General features: G+C 44.5%; 1 protein-coding gene across 1 annotated transcript in view; it reads left to right on the forward strand.

The window, feature by feature from the left end:
* The first annotated feature begins 787 nt into the window (after positions 1 to 787).
* Positions 788 to 21053, forward strand: part of ATP9A (ATPase phospholipid transporting 9A (putative)) — a 40413-nt gene continuing 20147 nt past the window's right edge. The window contains exons 1-13 of the mRNA XM_031059089.1: positions 788 to 967; positions 1290 to 1403; positions 2844 to 2952; positions 7949 to 8007; positions 8905 to 8956; positions 9497 to 9591; positions 9902 to 9982; positions 10162 to 10237; positions 12256 to 12332; positions 12926 to 13086; positions 13773 to 13915; positions 14655 to 14767; positions 17058 to 17270. Of these exons, the coding sequence (XP_030914949.1) occupies positions 788 to 967; positions 1290 to 1403; positions 2844 to 2952; positions 7949 to 8007; positions 8905 to 8956; positions 9497 to 9591; positions 9902 to 9982; positions 10162 to 10237; positions 12256 to 12332; positions 12926 to 13086; positions 13773 to 13915; positions 14655 to 14767; positions 17058 to 17270 (1473 nt within the window). The remainder of the gene's footprint in view (positions 968 to 1289; positions 1404 to 2843; positions 2953 to 7948; positions 8008 to 8904; positions 8957 to 9496; positions 9592 to 9901; positions 9983 to 10161; positions 10238 to 12255; positions 12333 to 12925; positions 13087 to 13772; positions 13916 to 14654; positions 14768 to 17057; positions 17271 to 21053) is intronic.

A 21053-nucleotide genomic window follows, 5' to 3' on the forward strand; every position in this document is an offset into this window, starting at 1 on the left:
TGTAAATTACCATTCTTACAGCAACAAGTGTGTTTGTGGGGGAAATGCAGCAAGGGGTCACCCTATTGTAAATATTATGATATAGGTGTGGGGCTATTTTGCTGTTGAGTACAATCCCTGTAAGAGGCCCAGCCTCAAAAATAAACAGAGGTAAATGGTTTCAGATGTCTGATTGCAAGGACTGACTGATTTTTCCTAACTGGAAAGCACATTGTGATGAAATAGGCCGTGTGGACACCAGATTTGCTCCCTTGGGTAAAGCTTTGTTTTGGAGCCTTTTCTCCTTTGTGAAGGAAGGAAAACCACATTTTTCTCCCTTTTTTCTGTAGAGCATATCTGTATTCTGTTGGAATCCAAATGCCACCATTTCCAGTAGTTTCTATTCCAATATATTTGGGATGCAAGTGGCTATTTGTCTTAGGTCTTCACCCGCAGACACAAAAGCAAACTGCAATTGAAAGGTATCTAGCTCATAAAATACATTTCTGTAGTAGATCTTCTGAATTCGAGTGTTTGACACCAGTTTTGCTGTTTGTCTGGTCTTGGTAACCAGCTGCCTTTCAGTGTGGATTTTATACATAAATGGGGGGGAAAGAATCTGCTAGTTAGTTTTTTTAACGAGAAAAAATAGTTTGTAGAGGTGACAAAAACTGAGAGTTTCAGGGGCAAGCATAACTTTCTGAAGCGGTTCTGTTGAGGGTATTTCTATTAATTCTGGTTGTATGGCACTAGCTGGGGAGCAGCTGAGGCAGGGGCTGTGTGTGTGACACGCAGAGGTGTGCTGGAAATGAACTCATTAACGAACGAATGGTCCCTGTGCAGGTGCTGTGAGTGCCTGAGGTGCTGTGGCAGGAGGGAGCCCAGGCCTCGGAGCGTCTGGCTCGGGCACCCAGAGAAGAGAGACCAGAGGTACCCTCGCAATGTCATCAACAACCAGAAGTACAACTTTTTTACCTTTCTCCCTGGGGTAAGCATGACTAAAGTTGCTTTTCATCGTCCCCCCCCCCCCCCCCCCCACTGCTTTCCCCATTTTTCACTGGTTTTACAGTAGATAAGTGCAGGATCTGGAGCTGGAAAAAACGATGGGGTTGTGTTTGGTGGAGTTGATGCCAAGGCTGCCTCAGGGCAGCAGCAAACCAGACACAGAAGTGTCCTCAGTGTCCAGGACTGCTTTAAAACTGCCCCAAGTCGGCATTTAGTCACTAGGAAAGCATGCAGAAATGTTTCTGGTGGTTATTTCAACATGCATAACATCCTCCCTCCTCTTGTTGTCTTTCTTTTTTTCCTAGGTGTTGTTTAACCAGTTCAAATACTTCTTCAACCTTTATTTCTTGCTCTTGGCCTGCTCTCAGTTCGTGGTTGAGATGAGGCTTGGTGCACTTTACACGTACTGGGTTCCTCTGGTAGGTCCTTCAAGGTTTATTTCTCCAAGAAAGTTTTGGTGTTTGACCAAATTTCTTGTGCTGCCTTTTCTGTGAGGTGTAAGTTTGCACCTTCAATCATATTTTTAACTTGTTTCCTGAGGCCTGTGCTGTGCATGTTGCAGGGTTTACCTTTCAGTGCAGTGAGATCCCTGGTAAAAGCCAGAAAGAAGTGAAGGGCAGCTTGGGGACACTGCTGTTAAAATTCTGTTCGTTTTAAAGCCTGGATCTCCATGAATTCTCCATGAATGACATGTGAGATGACACAGTCAGCTGGAACATGTGGGAATATTTTGGGGTGATTATTTGAAGGCTCTTCAAACAGCTGAAACCTAAGCTGAAAATAGCTGATGCTTTTTTAGTTTTATTTTGGAAAGCAGGTAGGAATTTCTAGGTAAATGAATGAATGCATTTCATTGCCATATTAATTAATTAATTAGATCACACATTTAGATATGTGTAAGTACTAGAAACCTGCAGTTTCTAACATCACCTTGCTCCCTTCCTAAAGTTCCTTATTGACAGAGGTAATCAGTAGCTGGTTGCAGCTTTCAACACGAGTTGTAAAAAATTCATTTTCTGTGGTGCATGAGGAGTGTTTTAACTGTTTACTCTGAGCTAATAGTCTGTGCTAGAAACACGACTTTGTGATACCAAGCCCCTAAAGAATTGGCTTGCATTAATTAATTATTTTTTATGCAGTGAAGGATGTGATGCAGGCATTTCCTCATGGCAAGAGGAAATGAAATGACTGCTTGGATGTACAGAAGAGTAGGACTGAAGCCCTAATCAGGCAAACGTGTAATTAGACCATGAACAGAGCACATAAATATCTTCAGTGTTATTTGTGTAGGTGGAGTGTCTGTGTACATACCCATGAAGGCACATGCATCCTCTGTTTATCTGAATATATGAAAAGGGGCTTATACAGATTTCTGTGTACATTGCTATACAAAGAACTCTCCCAGATGAGTTGTGCTGGCTTCAGCGGCTCTGAGGTGCTGAGCACTGAGATTTGAGGGGTCTGCCTTACCCTGGACTTCTCACTCTCAGTTACTCAGCTGTGGGGTGAAATGAGATCTGGTGCTTGCATGCTCCAGGTAAACTCCACAGAGGGTTTTCTTGGGGATAAACTTTATAAAGATTTGCTTGGGGGAGTACCTTTACAAAGATGTGCCTGGGGAGAGCACCCTGATAAAACTGGAAAGTTTCTTAAGCAGCAAGTGTGTTTTCAAGCAGCTGGTGTGAGTTTGGTACTGGGGATGGCACGGCAGCACATCTCAGTGCACCGATGCAGGAGCATCAGCTAGAGAAAGGAAATGCAGGTTGTTACGTTGGCACTGATAAATATGGCTGTTGTTGGAGGCAGATGTGATTCCTCCCTGACCCTTTGCTCCCTCTGTTTCCCCGTGCTGCTGGCAGGGGTTTGTGCTGGCTGTCACCGTGATCCGCGAGGCGGCCGAGGAGCTGCGCTGCTACATGAGGGACAAGGAGGTGAACTCGCAGATCTACAGCAAGCTCACAGCCAGAGGTCAGCCCCAGGCTGGGGGTGCAGCCCTGCTGACAGCCAGAGCCAGAGTTCAGGCCTGGGAGGGGCTCTGGGCTCCCCGGCACGTGGCTTTGTGGCCACGGAGCCCTGGCACGCGGGGGCTGCTCCTGGGGGGCTGCTGCTCAGCAGGCTCTGCTGGAGCTTGGGGTTTGCTGAGGGGTCATGGGATGGGCTGGGTGGGAAGGGACCCTAAAGATCACCCAGTGCCACCCCTGCCATGGGCAGGGACACCTCCCACTGTCCCAGGCTGCTCCCAGCCCCAATGTCCAGCCTGGCCCCCGATTCAGAACAGCCCCAGCTGCCCTGGGCACCTGTGCCAGGGCATCACCACCCTACAGAGCCTAAAAAGACCCTAGAAACGATGAGGTGTGTGTTTGTCAGCAGCAGGTGGTGTAGTTCCTGAGGACTGGCAGGGTCAGCTCCTGCATTTTCCGTGTCCATCCCCTTGAGCACCCCTGCAGCCCTGAGGAGTTTGGAGCCCAGGCTGGGCTCAGCTGAGCCTGACCCTGCCTGGCCATTGTTTCCAGCTGTGCTGTACCTAACAAAGACATTTAAATTCTCATTTGAACAATCCAGTGCTGCCTCACTATGGAGTTACTCCTAATACCATGACAAAGATGGTGAGGCCAGGGTTTTGTTTCAAAAAGGGAATGAACTGAATTTGAGCAAGTTTTGGTTCTTTTCCGTTTCCAATTTCTTAGTTATAAAAGTTTTTACCCCTGAATTAAGATGCGGTGATGTAGGTGTAGTAAAAAAAATGCTGCATTTGTAGGAATAAGGCTGTTTTTCAAATATAATTGCTTAAGGCTGGATATATTTCACATGCCAGGAGTTATGAGGCAACTCCAAACTGGGGAGTTTGAGTTTCTGAATATTAAATCCCCTTTTAATAACATGTTCTTAGTACAACACTTAAAATGCTTGGCAACCAACAAAAGCCTCATCCAAGAGGGGTGTACTACATCTATTTAAAGATATAAAAGAGTTGCCTTCTGGATTCTATTCAATGATCTATAAGGGGCCTGACCTCTCCTTTAGTTCTTTTCATATTGCTATTACGTTTCCCATGAATGATTTCCCTCCCCCCAGTCCTTTAACTTCTCTAATTTTTGTGAAAGAAGCCAAGGAGGATTGGCAGCTGGGCACTAGCTGAAAATCTCAAGCCACTGTATTTAACATGATTTTTTGTGCAGAAACAGGAATGAGACTGTAGTATAGTTTAGAGTAGGAAAAAACCATAGAAAATTATTTATGGTTGTCACATGCTTTGGGGGAGAAGAGTAATTTTCTGTCCCTCACTCAATCTCAGAACTTAATTTTTTGGGAGAGCTGATCATCTTTTCCACTGATTAAAACCTCAGCTCCTCTGGGAATTACCCACGAGCAGGGAAGGGCCTGGTGAGGCTGGGGATGGAAATTTGGGGGTTGATTTATCTCACCCCTTTGTACAGTCAGAGGAAGGAGCTGGGTTTTCGAGGGAGAGTGTCACCAGCTCAAAGGTAGAGGCAGCAAATACCAAAATAAATTTGGAACAGCTGATGTGAACAATTAATTTTCAGTGTAGCTGACAGTAGGACGGGGTTTTTACAGGCTGTTTCTTTTGTTGCTGCTGTTGAACAGCACAGGTCATGCTGCAGGGGTTTGGCACAGCCCTGTGCTGAGACCTAATGACAAAAACCTCCACCCTAAACCTTTTTTATCTTTTTACCCAGATGATCCATTTATGTTCCAAAATGACAAAACCAGCAGACTTCTGGAAAGCTTTTTTTTTTTTTTTCGTGGAAATCTCTGCATTTAAAGGAGAGTTGTTTGGATTGTTATAAAAAATAATCAAATTTCAATCCCCTATTCATAAGCCACAAGCCTCCCTGTGTTCAGGGGTCTGTGTTCTGATCTGCTTGATGGAAAGCTCGAACTGTGCTTGCAAATTCCTGGCTTGTTTTTCTTCTCCTGCAGCCCCCCTCCCTGGGTAAAACTGCATAATAGAGAGAAACTCCACAGAAAAGTGGGAAGGGACCTCCTACTGAGGGGTGCTACTTAAGATACAGATCATTGGCATTTACCAGCCATAAAAAAACCAATATTTTCCCAAACTCTGCGAGTCCTGCCCCACAGCATAAGGCTACAAAAGCCAAAAGTTTGGTGAAGCACATCAAACAAACCCACCTTCCCTCTTTTTTTATGTTTTAGATGTATTTAACTTGTTTTAGTAAACCTCTGGCTTCATCTTTAATTCCAGAGTAAGTGTTTGGATCTGTACTTTAGTGCAGCTTTGCAGATCTATTGTGAAATTTTGACCTAAGTGCTCACAGGGCTAAAAAGGGAATCTTTTCTGGCTAATATTACTTGAAATTCAATGCTTTCTGGTACATCCATCGTGCTGCAAATTTGGTGATAATTTCAAAAACCATAGCTTAAATTGGAGCAAACTATTTGCATTTGATTATGTTCACTTTCTTATCTTTAAGAAAGATAAATCAGGGCCCAGCAGAGAATGAAACAAATACCAGACAAGTTTTAACAATAGATTTATTTGAATGAGAGCTCAAGACTAGCTCCTTTTAAAAAGTGATAAACATCAACTTCTATTCTGATTAACTTAAGGAAGTACAAACTGGAAGTGATATAAATGCTGAATAAACCTGTGTGTATTTAGAGGATGCATTTCTAGTTGCACTTACAAAACCAGGAGTTTATAATTACAAAAATATTTAAATAGAGCAGTTGTGGGAAATGGAACAGTTGTGCTTATTAGCTGGTTTTAAACATGCATGAGAAAACATCTGATGTTTAGGTGGCAGTTTCCCCACAGAAAGAAAAGGGAATTACAGAATTCCCAAGATCAAAATAAAACTAATTCAAGTAAGTTCTTTATGGGAGTCCTGAGTCAAAGGAAACATCTGGTCCTGGGCCTTCTTAGCAGGACGTGTGTGCACACTGCAGAGATGTCACCCACGGGGGCCAGGGAGGCTGCAAAAGCAGAATTAGCTACCTAAAAAGGGCATCTCATTTATCCAGGAGCTATAAAAACGTGTGCTGCTTAGAAAGGTCCCCTCTTTGTTTTACCCTCCAACAACTGAGGTTGGGAGGGTTCCTGAGCAAGACAAATCTGCTCCAGCTGCTTTGGGTTTTCTCAAATTAGAAAAAATTTTACAGCAGATGATACTGTTTTCAGCATAATGATCCCAAAAGCCTTTTATGTACGTAATGATAGGAACTCATCACGTTACAGCTTTTTCCAGGCGTTAATTCTCTTTTGCAGAATGATTTTTTACCTTGTTAAGGAAAACCTGCCTGAACCCTGCAGGTAGCGCTGCTTCTGCTGACAGTCACCAGATAAATCCTTGTGATCTTGGAGAGAATACAGAAAATATGGTTAAACAAATCCACAGCTTTTCTGCACTTTGGGTCAGGAGTGGCTGTGCCTGTGTGGGGAGAGCACTCAGGCTTTTTCCCCCCCTTCCTTTGCGCAGGAGAATATTCAAAAGCACTTTTTGTTGCTTTGTGAATAACCGTATTAAAAGGGGAGGAAGAGATGTTATCTGTCAGACCCTTTTAGTGTCATAGTACCTAACTTTGTATAGCCCATACAGAAGACTGCCAGGGATGCTTTTTTTGATCCTCTTGGAGTGCAGCTTTTCTTTTCAAGCCCCAGCGTAATGGACTCTTAATCCCCGGTTTGCTTCCTGCCCCGGCAGAGATGTCTTTAGCCCAGCATTTGTTTTGTTTACCTTTTTTTTTTTTAACCAAAAACCCTCACAAGGCAAACTTCAGAATCCATGAAAGACCTATGAGATATTTGTGAAATGGGCCATGACTGCTTATAATTTGTAGGAATAATTACAGCATGCAAGGAAGTCTGCATTTATTAGCAGCAGTGATGAAGCATGTTGTTAGGCACACAGTGTGTCACCAAAGCAGCAGGCTGCCCCAGCCCAGAATGGCTTTCATTGTTAATTTGGAGCAGAAACACTGAAGCATATCCTGAGAAGGATGCTAATGAAGGGACTGCCAGTAGTAAAATCCCAGTGACCTTTGTGCTTTGTGCTAATTTCTATTCCCCCTCCCTTCCCCCTCCTGCTTTCCCCTGAGCTGCTATCTGGCCAGTTAGCCCGTGAATTTTGAGGTACAGTAGGAGTGTTGTCCGTGCCAGGGTGAGCTCCACGTGCCTCCCCCACTTCCACTCAAATCACAGCAGATTAAAGAGGCTTTTGTTGAAATATAACAGACACGTGGAGGCAGGGTTCAAATTAACTGATTATAAATCACTAGTTAGTCTGAGAAGCCAAATCTAGAGCTGGCTAATGATTTGAAATTACTGGCCAATTGTTAAATTAATCCCCTGTTTTAAAGCAACTGGGAAATGTTTGACAGCTGCACAGGAATAAATATTTACATGATTTCTGTAGGACCTGTTCCCTGCTTGTTTGGCCAGTCCTGCAAGAGGCAAAGGAGAGGTGGCAGAGCTGAGCCAGAGACTGGAGCTGCAGCAGGGCAGGAAATGAGGCTGGACTTTGGAAGGACCCATTGTACTTCCAGCTTCCAGGCCTTGGCTTGAGAGTCGAGCTTTGCATTTCCAGGCGCCTGAGGAAAAGGAGTTGGATTTGATGGTTCCCTGCTGTAACTTTCTGTTCTTGCTCTGACACCTGCCTGATGCTGAAAGTGTTTTTGAATTCATGAGTTAGGCAGTACCAAAAGGAATTTAAGGAGTTGTTTCAGAGTTATGACTAGGGCTTTCTGCAGCCAGGGCTGGTGTCTGGAGCTGTTACAGGAGGGGCTTCAGCCCTTTTTGGGAGAGCCACCCCTTAGTGGGGATAGTGGGCTCAGAAGTCTTTCCAGGGCAGCATTGCCCAGTTCCTGTGGTGGAAACGTTTCCCATTTTCAGCCCCATAGTGCAGGGGAAGGGAGGGGAGGAGCAGCACAAAGCACCCCAGAGCCTGTCCTGCTCTGCTCTAACACCAACACCTTTGCTTTGCAGGGACTGTCAAGGTGAAGAGCTCTAACATACAAGTGGGTGACCTCATCATTGTGGAAAAGGTTTGCCCTTATATTCATATTTCCTGTGTAAAGCTGTGGGGTTTTTTTTTTGGTTTTTTTTTTTTTGGTTTTTTTTGTTTTTTTTAAGATGGAGCGAAAATGAGATCTTTTGAGTTCCTACTTACTTTACAACGGGCTTAGAATATCAGATGTTGAACACAAGTTTAAATATTTAATCACTTTACAGTGTTCCCTCACCTCACCAATAACATCATTATCTTTACAAATGAGGGCAAATATGTAGGTAGGCCTATAGCCTATTTTTTTACTTATAGTATAGCAAGATAAGGAGCTTCCCTATCCTTTCTGTGACTGTTGGACACAGGTTAAATACCTGGCACAAATGCAGCACCCAGGTGTTTCTTTGGGTATAAGCATTGCAGTTTTGGGAGACCCAGTGACCCATTTGTAGATACTGGTATATACAGGTATATTTCCCCCTTTGTACAACTTTTAATGTGTTTTTTTAAAATCCTCTGATTTTATGTTTTTCTCACCCACTCTCTGCAAGCAGCTGTGACCTCTAAAACCATTAGTATGAAAATACTCAGTACAAAATGAGAAACTTGGTAGCTGCAGATTCCTGATACAACCTTTCTGCTAACATGGGACTCCTCGAAAGGAAACCAGCACTAGTTTAAGATTTCTTCATACTTCTAGAATTACTCTCCAGCCCTTTTGTAAACCTAACCCTTGGGTCTGGTCAGTGGGAGCTGGCACCAGTTATTATCGTGCACTTGGAATTCTGCAGGGAAGCGAGTTCAGGATTCAAAGCAAACTGAATCCCAGGCTCCAGGCTGACAAAGGAATCCTCTTTGTGCCTCTGCTGCTCTGGGGAAGGCGCTGCACACGCGTGCAGGGCTGCCTGCACAATAATGGCCTTTCTTCTCCCCCCAGAACCAGAGGGTCCCTGCTGACATGATCTTCCTGAGGACGTCGGAGAAGAATGGTAAACATCTGGAACCAATTGTCAAAATAGCCATTAACCTTTCACTGGTTGTTTGGAGAAAATTGTCTTTTGGAAATGTGAAAGAAATAGATAATAGTAAAATTTTAGAGAGAGGGGGAACTGAAGTGGTTTTATGGACCACCACTTCTCAGAATGTTATACTCTAGTTTTGTTTGCTAATCAAAGAATGTAGGGGTTGAGTTCAGGGTAAATGAATCTGGTTGCATTTTAGATATATTTACTTACTGTTCAGGCTTGCTTTGTTAAGTGTGGGGTAAGGAAATGTTTGATCAGAAGGATTAGAAAACAGATTTATGGGAATATTTCAAGTGTCTTTTAAAAAGTGTAGCACAGAGAATTCTGTCCTAGTGGAGGGAAAGGAATGTGGTGCAGGAACGTCACCGTTCCATTATTAACAAATGTAAATCAGACCGTGTTTCCAGAGAAGGAAGGATGTGGGTGTCCTAGAGGGGAAGTTAACCCCTGTAGGTGTGCCTAGGACAGAGGTGGCAGGATCCTGACTGCTGTTCCCATCCCCAGGGTCGTGCTTCCTGCGCACGGACCAGCTGGACGGGGAGACCGACTGGAAGCTGCGGCTGCCCGTCACCTGCACCCAGCGCCTGCCCACGGCCTCTGTGAGCACCTGCCTGGCACTCTGGGCTTGGGAGCTTGGACAGGCTTTCCCTGAAAACCTGGGGCTGCTGCAGCCCTGTTTTCAGGCTGTGGTTTCTTTCCTGGGGCACAGACAAGTCCCAGGAGTCTCTCAGGTGTCATGCCAGGAAATCCCCTGCTGCCCCAGGTGTGTTTTCTGGGGGACTCCTGGGCTGCAGTAGGCATCAATTCTAAACCATGCCAAGTAACTCTTGGAGCAGTATTCTGGTAAACCTCCTGTACATTATAAGCTGTGCCTGGCTGATAGGGCTGATGGATGTGTCTGTTTGATAGGACCTGCTACAGATCCGCTCCTACGTCTACGCAGAAGAACCCAACATTGACATACACAACTTCGTGGGGACCTTCACCAGGGTGAGTCTGCTGGCAGGGCCTGAAATCAACCAGGGTTTATGAAAATTCTCCATCCTATCAGAAATCCCTCTGCCAGCTCACTCAGCATCCCTCCCCAAACACCTCTGTGGACTCCTCTCATCCTCTGCTCTTTTCCATTACTGACAAGTTTGTTTATTTTTCTCTTTTTCTCATTGTAGGAGGACAGTGACCCTCCAGTAAATGAAAGTTTAAGCATAGAAAACACCCTGTGGGCCAGCACAGTGATTGCATCAGGTAAGGTGGAGACCCATGTTAAATTGTTTTTAAGGGAATATGTTAACAATTTTTAAAGGTATTTCTGTGATGGAATAATAATTCTGTCAGTTGGAGAAATTAGCAGTTGGAATGAGGTTTCCCCCTTGTCCTAACACCTCTGGGGAGCTGAGCTGACATCTAATTGCCTCTTGGACATTCCTAGATGAGAAAGAAGTGGAGTGGCCTTTGGGGCCCTTCTTTAGCATCTAGGAGCAGAATAGCACTTAATTGCTCTGCACATTGACATCCTAATCTGTAACAGAAATGGTGTCAAATGGATTCTGGGAACAGAAGCTGAGATGAAAGATTTCCAGGTAAGTGCTGCCATTGAGTTTGTCCTATACACTCTTAAGAAAGGAAAGAAAATCAAGTCTTAGACAGATTTTGACTCATATGTACGATAAACTCCCGAGGCCTGAGATTAATCAATGCCCCCTGTAGAGGCTTGTCAAAGTAAAAGCCTTGTTCCTCTCCTGCCCAGTGTGTTTGCTGGGCAGTAGCTGGAGGAGAGTGGAATTCTGGAGTCCAGCTCTGGAGTTAAACTTGTCAAATGGAGAGACTTGACAGTGCATTTGCAAATATAATTTCAAAGGGTTTATGCAATTGAGTCTGTTTGAAATGGCCATAAACCAGCTAGAAACACTCCTTTTTCACAGATCAATGTGTTTTCAAGCTTCTTCTAGTCCTGGCAGGTGCTTCCTCTCATTTTGACTGACTTATCAATACAGTACTGGGTTTTGTTTCTCCTGTGGTAATAACAAATAGCATCTTGTAGGTTATTTCTGTAAGGAGAAAATGTGGATATTATTTTTCTTCTGCTGTCGGGTTGTGGTGCCATCTCACTGTAAGATGGAGCAGAGCAATGTATCTTTCTCCATCTGCTGCAGGAGGGCTGGGTCTGACTCTGACTGTTTGCAGTGGATTTGGAGTAGCTGTGCCATCTGCTGATCTGAATTGTGATGATCTTACCACCATCTGCCATCTGGCTCCAAGGATTTGTTGTTGTTTTGGGGGGTGTTTTTTTAAAGGAATTTTTCTCAGCATATTTTTAGAAACCACCTCTCTTGAATCAGCCTTATTTAAAAATAAGTCACCTGCAGCTTGTTAAAACTCTGATCATTATTGAGAGCAGGGGAACAGTAGAGTATAAAGTAGCACTGTATTGGCAGTAGTGCTTTTTTTAGAGTTGGTTTTCTCCATTTTTACGGACTCCTAACTCTGGGCAATAGCAGCTTTTAAACTGTTGATGGTAGACAGCTTTTTCTTCATGGCTCTTTGCAAAGTCTTTAAGAGAAAACCCATAGAAAGCCTGCATTTTATGGTGAATTATGTTTCTGCAAGGAGAAAATTGAGGACTTTATTGCTCTCAGCTCTTTAGCAACTGTGGGACAGAGCATTCAAATTCACTGATGGGCTCCCAGCAGCTCCATCTGTTCCAGGAAGGTAGGAGTTGGTATGATTCACTTTGTGGTAGGAACAGTATTTAGAAAAACACTTAAAGTAAATTGTAGATTTTAAAATAAGGTAATTCTTTCCTTGAGCTCTGGAATTAATTAGATTTGTTCTGATTGTTTCAGCCTTTACCAGTAAATAATCCTAGCCCAGAGCTGGTTTAATTTGGACACACAATGAAGGTTTGGTGGAAGGGAGCACCAAAGTGGGATTCCAAGTGGTGGGAGGAAATCCAAGAAATCCTCCATCACCACCAACTTTTATTTATAGTCTGGAGAGACAAGTGGATCAAAAGGGGGTCAGGGAAGGTAGAGCAGAGCTGGCTGCTCTTCCCATGAGCTGATGGAGTCTGTGATGCTGCATCAAGTCCAACCCTGAGACTGAATTACTGCCTGGGAGGATGTTTCCTGTTCCAGTCCGTGTTTTCATAGGTGTTGTGTTGCAGATACCACCTTTCTGAATTTCTGGTTGCTTCTGAAATTAGCCTGCTGAAAATGCTCTCCAGCTGAGGAGTATTTTTATGGAGAAAACCTTTGTGTGTGCAGGTACTGTGGTGGGAGTTGTCCTCTACACGGGAAGGGAGCTGCGCAGTGTGATGAACACCTCCAACCCCAGAAGTAAGGTATGGTGAAGAAACAGGTTTGTAATAAATAACAAGGGTCAGAAACAGATCATTTTTTAAAAGAAGATCCTTCCAAATAACTCTATGTACACACTCTAGGGAAAACCTCATAGGAATAATTCATATTTTCCAGCCTGTGATTTAAGATGGCTACCAGAACAGAAGCTATTTCTCCTGATTTTTTTCATCCTATTATACATATGTCATGACACCTTTTTAAGGTTGTCAAACATTGTTTTATATTTTTATAATGAGACAGTCCCTGTTAGAATAGAAAAGCTTCTTTTGCTGCATTCTTCCATTGTAGCAAAGCTAAGACATGGTGCAGGGATGTTTACACAGCTTTTGGCAGCGTGAGCCCTCTCACACCTCTGCATCCTCTGCTGAGCTTCTGAGGGATGGAAATCTCATGTCATAAGCTGGCAAGAGTATTGATTATAAATTTAAATATGTTTGTGGTGTTTTAAAAGAAGAGAAGCTGACTAGTGGGAATGGCTCTTTGGATGGAGTGGCAGCTCACTTCCTTTGTGAATATTGCACTGAGCTGACACCTTCATCTGTGTGCCTGAAATCTCTCTCTCCTGCTGTCCTAGATTGGCCTCTTTGATTTGGAGGTGAACTGTCTCACCAAGATCCTGTTTGGGGCTCTGGTGGTGGTGTCCCTGGTCATGGTGGCCCTCCAGCACTTTGCAGGCCGTTGGTACCTGCAGATCATCAGGTTCCTGCTGCTGTTCTCAAACATCATTCCCATCAGGTGAGGGGACAGCTGGGAATGCTCCCAGCACAGCACTGCCTGCTCGGGCACCTGAGCTCTTACCTGCTCCTCATTGCACAGCTCAGCCAGGCCAGAAGTAGAAATGAAGTTAAAACAGAAGAATTGCTTTGTAGTTTCTGTTGAATTTGTTCAATTTATTAACCCATTCACTGGCTCAGGCTGTGGATTAGGCATTTAAATTCCCTTCTCTGTGTTTGGAATACCTGGTTACTGTGATTAGAACAGAGTAAAAAATGGAAAAGGAGGGTGTTTTATACAGAATGTAGGGGAATGCATTTAGAGGGCAATGAAACTTGGATATTGAATTGTACTGTATTAGAAAGTAGATTAGTAACTTACTTTGGGTGCAGGACTGGGATTCATTTCAGTTCCATTTTTAATCACCTCTCTGGTATCCATCACTGTCCTTACTCTGTCCACCTTCCCCTCAAATCATATCTGCTCTTCTCATTCAATTTTGCCATCTGTCTTTGAATGACAGTGTAATTACATTGGCCATCAGAGCACTGACTTTGAACAAACTTCTCCTGAAACTCTCCTTTGGCACTCAGGTTCACTGTGGAACTCGTTGTCCTTTCATTGCACTGTGGCAGTTCACAAGGATTTTTTCCAAAGTTTACCTGGTGATAATTTTTATTTTCCTTTTTCTCTTTCCTCCTGTGCAGTTTACGTGTGAACCTGGACATGGGGAAGATTGTGTACAGCTGGGTGATTCGCAGAGATTCCAAAATCCCTGGCACTGTGGTTCGGTCCAGCACCATCCCTGAGCAGCTGGGGAGGATTTCCTATTTGCTTACAGACAAAACAGGTACTGGTGCAGAAAATACAGCTTTGAGTCATGGCATGTTGTTTGGATTCTGTTATGGTTTTGGCCTGGAAAAGAGGATAATGTGAGATTTCTTTGGACTGGAAGAAATATGCATTTCCTGTTACTTTGACAATATGATTTAATCAGATTTTGAAAAAAAAGTTGTGCTTTTTTTTTGTTCTGAATGTGCTGTAAGTAAGGTAGGACAGGAATATTGTACTACTTGAATGAATACTTAAAGCACGCTATTACAACAAAAGCTGAGGGTAAAAATAAAATTAAAATCAAGTTTTTAGAGCTGGTCTTCAAAGCCAGGTTAAGATAACTTATATATAAAGGCAGAAGCTGTCTGCTGCTGCCCTTACACTTTTGAAGCTGAGCTTGAATTGAAGGCCTGAGCTGTGATAAAAAGCTTGGTCTGACATAAAATCCTGGCCCCACTGAAGTAGTTTCCAATTTTTTTTGGTTCCAGTGGGACCAGAACTGTGCCTGCAGCTCCTGCTGGCATTGACTGTGGGGTGAATCTCACTGTTATTTATACACCCCCACTTCCCAGGAGAATGAGCCCTCAGGTCTGTTGATTTTGGGTTTTTTGCCAGCCCTGGCTGTGCTGGGAGCGGTGCAGGGATGGGTTCAGCTGCTGGCCCACATTCAGGTTTCTGTGCTGGAGGCACAGCAGGGACAGCAGGTGTGCTGGGCAGGGGGGTGTTGATCCCACTCCATGGTGCTGTTTTCCCAGGGACTCTCACCCAGAACGAGATGGTTTTCAAGAGGCTCCACCTGGGAACGGTGGCGTACGGCCTGGACTCCATGGACGAGGTGCAGAGCCACATATTCAGCATTTACACGCAGGTACAACCAGCTGCATCCCCTGGCTCCCTGTGCCCGAAATTCCACATCACTGGGCCAATGGGGAATTCATGTGGTAGGGATCTGCTTATGAGCTGCTTTTGGGAAAGCATGAAGGTCCCTGGATGCTTAATTCATAAATAATGTCATGATTGCTTGTTATGTTCTGTGGGTTGTTTCACATCACGTGCAAGTGTGTCCTGCTGCTGAGGTCTGAGTCTAAAATAACTTTTATTTAGATATCCAGCTATCTCTTTTCTTTCTCCTTCCTAGCATTTAGTTCTTGTCTTGTGTTGAGACCCTTAAATGACAGAACTGTATTAAAAAACCAAAACCAACAAAACAAAAAACCCCCAAATCACAAACCCCCAGACTTCAGCTTTATTTGCCTTCATTTTATACCGAATCTCTAGAGAAAACTTGACTACTGATTAATTATTTACCAAAGTGCCCAGTATTTGTCAGGAACATTTGGGTGACTGACTAGTCCAGTGTGTGAGTAGTGACTGAGTGCACTTCAGCTCAGGGTTTGCTGTTGGATTTTGGCAGCAGTGCTGATGAGCAGTGATACTAAATTTGAAGATATTATGGGTCCTAATCACTAGTGTGAAAAATAACATGTGGAATTACCCTGGTAATGGATATATGTCTCATAAAACTTCCATAATTACCAAGTGAGATTCCTTATAATGAGAAGCATTTGCTGGCAATGATTCATTTTGAACTGTAGTTCTTATTCTTTGCTCTTATTTTTACCATGTTGTGGCCCTTTGACCTGGAAGTGAAACTTTTGTCCTCTTGACACTAAAGGTTAACAGAGCAGGAAACTGGATCACTGTGTGTCCCTTCTTCAACTGGGATAATTTAGTAATTGTGCAATTATCTGAAGACTCCCATTCTGATACTAAAAATAGTATTAAAAAATAAATGAATGTAATTAAGATTTTCTAGCTCCATACCAGTCATCTGTTTTGTGTTTTCACAAATTATATTCTCTTGCACATGAAACCCAAGTGACTCTAAATTTCTCAATTTGGTCCTTTGTGGAGTAAAAAAGTGATTTCGCTGAGTCTTTTGAGGCTGGTGTGTCCCTTTTGGTGGATTTGCAGCAAAGGGGCTTTTTCTTGGTGTACTGTCCCAAAACTGAAATCTGTTGGGGCCCTTCAGGAGCAATGCTGCAGGAGCTGCACTGGGGTGTTCCCAGGGGACACTGAGGGGCCTGAGTGAGGGGATGGTATAGCAATGCTGCGAGGGCCCTACGAAGGAGGAATGATGAGGAGGACTCCATTGATACCAGAAGGCTAATTAATTACTTTATTATACTATATTATTCTATACATCTAAAACTGAATCTGCCAAACACTCAACCCTGCACATACTGCCCAGAATCTTGTGACTGTCACCCAACAGTCCCAACACACACACTCTTGGCCTTGGTAGGCCAAGGAAACAAAACACCATGACTTTGGGTAAACAATCTCCATGTTGCATTCTACTTTTTGCACAAACACAGGCACAGCAAATGATAAGAATTGTGTTTCCTTTCTCTGAGGTTCAGAGAATGTGAATCCCAGAAATATTCTTGGGAAGAATTGTGCCTTGCTTCTCTCTGTGAAGAGAAACGTGGGGCTGCAGGGTGGGGAGAGCATGCCTGGTCTGTGGGGACACGGGCCTGCACGGTCCATACAAAGAACCCAAATGCCATTTTTCCCCTCAGTAAGAGCATGCCTGGTGTGTGGGGACATGGGCCTGTACAAATGGAACCCAAATGTAATTTTTCCCCTCAGTAAGAGCATGCCTGGTCTGTGGGGACACTAAAACTGAATCTGCCAAACACTCAACCCTGCACATACTGCCCAGAATCTTGTGACTGTCACCCAACAGTCCCAACACACACACTCTTGGCCTTGGTAGGCCAAGGAAACAAAACACCATGACTTTGGGTAAACAATCTCCATGTTGCATTCTACTTTTTGCACAAACACAGGCACAGCAAATGATAAGAATTGTGTTTCCTTTCTCTGAGGTTCAGAGAATGTGAATCCCAGAAATATTCTTGGGAAGAATTGTGCCTTGCTTCTCTCTGTGAAGAGAAACGTGGGGCTGCAGGGTGGGGAGAGCATGCCTGGTCTGTGGGGACACGGGCCTGCACGGTCCATACAAAGAACCCAAATGCCATTTTTCCCCTCAGTAAGAGCATGCCTGGTCTGTGGGGACACGGGCCTGCACGGTCCATACAAAGAACCCAAATGCCATTTTTCCCCTCAGTAAGAGCGTGCTGTGTGTCCCCCAGCAGGCGCAGGACCCCCCGGCCGTGAAGGGGCTGTCCCTGGCCACCAAGGTGCGGCGCAGCATGAGCAGCCGCGTGCACGAGGCCGTCAAGGCCATCGCGCTGTGCCACAACGTCACCCCCGTCTACGAGAGCAACGGCGTCACCGACCAGGCCGAGGCCGAGCGCCACTACGAGGACTCCTGCAGGGTGTACCAGGCCTCCAGCCCCGACGAGGTCAGTCTGAGCGCCCCTGTGACCCTGCTGGCTGCAAAAACCCCGTGGTTCCTTGGGGAAGGGTTGGGGTTAGTGAAGGGATAATATTGTAATGTGTTTGTTGGTCTGATAAGCTGGGAATGGGCTGTAAGTGCCCTCTCGGCTGTTCTGCCTCTCTGCCTGAAGCTCCAGACTGGTATCCGGCTGTTCTGGCAGCCTCTGCAGCACAGAATTTTGTCCCTGTTTCTGCACATTTTATCCTGGGTGTATTTTTCATTTCAACTCTGGAAATACCTTTGACCAGTTTTGGTAAATTATGAGCAATCTTATCTTGTCTGAGGGAGGACAGCTTGTGGAAGAGGGTTGGAATGCTCCCTCAGCTCAGCTCTGCAAGGTGTGTGACCTTCCAGACCAGGGAAAAGCTGGGAATCACTGTAACCATGGCACATCCCACGTGCAGGTGGGCAGATCCAGTGCCCGGGTTAATTCTGGGGACGGGGTGAAGTGCACAGGTTTATTGGAGAGCAAAGCTGGGCCCTGCCATTCTCTGCCAGCACCCAGGGCTGTGCAGGTGGCACAGTGGGGAGAAGCTTTGGAGCTCTCCAGACATTCACTGGAGACTTTTACTGAGCATTTGGGAGATCAGGTTCAATTCAGTATTTACAGTTTAAGTGCTGTTGGCCACCCCCTGCAAAATCTAGGAAATGTCATTATAGTGTTGTTTCCTTCTGTGACAAAGACAGGAGGAATAAAATGTGGTTTCATATATTGGTTATGCTTCTTGGATACACCTTTTAGTGCAACAAAAGTAACACATTTTGCTTTCTATCAATATGTACAATTACATTTGCTCTGTGCTGGAGAGACACTGAAGTTTGAGTTTTCCCCTGAGAATCCCACTGACAGTGAGATCAAATCACCCTTTTGACTACATTCAAAGGGCTCTTCCATGTACTGCCTCAGACAAACCAGCTTTGCCTCTGATAATAACCTTCCCACCTTTGCCACTGGAAGAGAAACTGGCTTGCCTCATTGCCAGAGAAATGCTTTGTATAGAATTCAATGCACTTGTTGGAAGCCCAGCTGAGTGAGGATTTTGGGGCTGTTGTGCTGCTGAAAGACTGGCACAGAGCTGGTTTGCACATTTACATACATTCAAAATATTCCCTATAGTGTTTTTCTCCCAAAGCAGGCAATTCAGTTGTTTCATATGTGTTTATATTATTCATTTTCTTCTGTGCATCATCCAAAGGCTGCATTTCTGCAGTGCCCCCTGCATGGCTGGGCTGAGTGAGGTGCCAGCAGCACCTCCTCCCTGGGCAGGGTGTGCGTGTCCTGTCCCACGTGGCTGGGGCAGGGTTGCTCTCCCCTGAAGAGGCAGCATACAGAAAGCAACTGCCTTTGCACTGAAACGAGTTCTGAATGATTTCCAGATGGTCATTTTTGTGATCTGCATCTAAGTTTTTTTTTTCCTCCTAAAGCATTTACAGGCTATTTTTCCACAGATTTCTGTTTATTTACATATATATTGTGGTATATGGTGAAGTCAGTGATTTTTCTTTTACTTTTACTCTTTATACTGTTCTGTCTTTAAAATATTTACACAGCAATTTGTCTGAAATACCCAGGGGATATTGTTTATTTGTTTTACTATAGCATGATAACTAATCCTTCCAAGATTATTGTTTAAATTCTTTTTTCCTTTCCTTAGTAGAGAATTACAGCAGGTTCAGAAATCAGATATGCTTTGCTGCACTGAGGAAATCTTGTCTGTAGGTCTTGGATATACAAATATTATTTAGCCGTGCTCTGTATGTCATCCTAGATGGTACAAAATGCAGGAGCTACACAAGTGGAGCCCTTGAGAAGGGAGTAATGCTGTTAAATAACATTCCCTGTAGGGGAATGGCTTTGGACTCCTGTTAAAGCCAGCCTTTGAAATCCTATATCAATAAAATATTGCCATGGCAGGGAAGGTCAGTTTATGAAATGAGTACAAAAACTTGTATTCTCTTTACTTTAACAGCAAGGGTAATTTCTACCAGTTGGCATAGGATTCATTTCCTGTAACAGAAAGCAGGATTTCCTAAATTTGTTTCCTGTGCACGCTGCCATTTAGAAGTCTTGAAGTATCTTTATTCAGGTATCAGTTACAGCCTTGGGGCTCTGTGAGCCAGTTGTCAGTTGTAGCCATACAGTAACTAACAGGGGAAATGAAATAGATATAATCTGATCAGAGATAAGAGGGCTGGGATTCCTGGGCAAACAGTCTTTAACCCTGACAAGGGCGGCAGCTGCCAGGACATGAAAGGGTGTGGGATCAATTGGTCTCTGCCTGCTGTCTGCCTGCCTAGGCAACCCAGAGGGGACCCTGCAGAGCAGCTCATGGCACAGAAGGATCAATTTGTCTCTTTAGAATGAAATTTATTAGTCGATACTCACTTCAGTGGTGGCTTGGGTAATTTAATTGTCGGGGAGAGCAAAGTTGGAGGGTACTGTGCTGGGCTGCTGGGGCTGCTGTGCTTTGAAATGCTCAAATCTCTATCAGGCCTGGCCTGGCTGGAGCTGCAAATGCTGGCAGGGGCAGGGACTTCATTGATTTCCCTCATCAGTGAGCATGGGCTCCCTTTAAGGTGTTTGAGGGATTTCAAGCTTGCTTTGAATTCTCCCTCCTCTAAGCTGTAAATACACTTTTGCATCTTGAATATTTCTCATCTTTCTGCTGTGGCTGAGAGCTCCTCGAGTTTTACAGGGGGCAGAGCAAACCTATTCTGTCTGACCTGGAGCTGGGATGTGCTCCCCATCCCAGCCCAGTGCCCAGACATGCCAGAAGAGCTGGCAGTGCTTCTGGTGCCACGGGTGCTGGTGTCCCCTGTGCCATGGGTGCTGGTGTCCCCTGGTGCCACGGGTGCTGGTGTCCCCTGGTGCCACGGGTGCTGGTGTCCCCTGTGCCACGGGTGCTGGTGTCCCCTGGTGCCACCTCCGGCGTGCTGCCCATCCATTTGTCCCTCTGCACAAGGCTTTGCTTCCAGAGCTGTATGGGATGGCAGTGAGGTGCTGGCAGGGAAGGAGGGAGGAGGTGTCTGTGCAGAGGAGATCTTTAACAGGCCAGGCTGGAGCAGAGGTTTGTACCTCCAGACATTTGGAGCTCACCAGCACAGGCAGAACAGCCAGGGCTGTTCACACACTGAACGTCATGCAGCATCATGCTGGGAATAATTCCCAATAATTATTTATTAACCAGAGTATTAGAAAGCCAAGCTCCATCTCTGCTCTGGGAGGCTGCTAGGAGGATTATCTAACTGCACACTTTAATGCACTGAGGATGGCTTGAAGAAACTTTTGAGAAAGATAAGCTTGAAAGAGCCTTTGATTTGTCATAATCTTTGGGAGTAAGCCTGCACAAACTTGTTAATATTAAGCCAAATATTGATTCAAATTGACTTAAAGGTCTTTCAAGGCAAAGCCAACTCAATTACTTTTTTTTTTTAATCTGACAATTTAAGACTACTTTATGAAAGGAAAAGTTTGGTTTAGGGTTCTCTTTTAAGCTTTTGGATGAAAAGGAGCCGAGTTCACAAAAGCTTCTTCAGTTAGTCCCAAATGTATCAATTCATTAATAAAATCTCAACTCAGTGCAAGTATTTACAGGTTCTGATTTTATTTGTATCTCTTGTATGGGATTTTCCAAAATCAATTTCATTTTTAACTGAGGTATTTGTGGTCGCTTGAGGCAGTAGAGGCAGAACCTGAAAGGCAGAAGGGATAATTAACCTTCAAGTCGACAGCAACCATGTGCCCAGC

The sequence above is a fragment of the Geospiza fortis genome, unplaced genomic scaffold, assembly GCF_000277835.1.
Source record: "Geospiza fortis unplaced genomic scaffold, GeoFor_1.0 scaffold361, whole genome shotgun sequence".
Classification (NCBI taxonomy): domain Eukaryota; kingdom Metazoa; phylum Chordata; class Aves; order Passeriformes; family Thraupidae; genus Geospiza; species Geospiza fortis.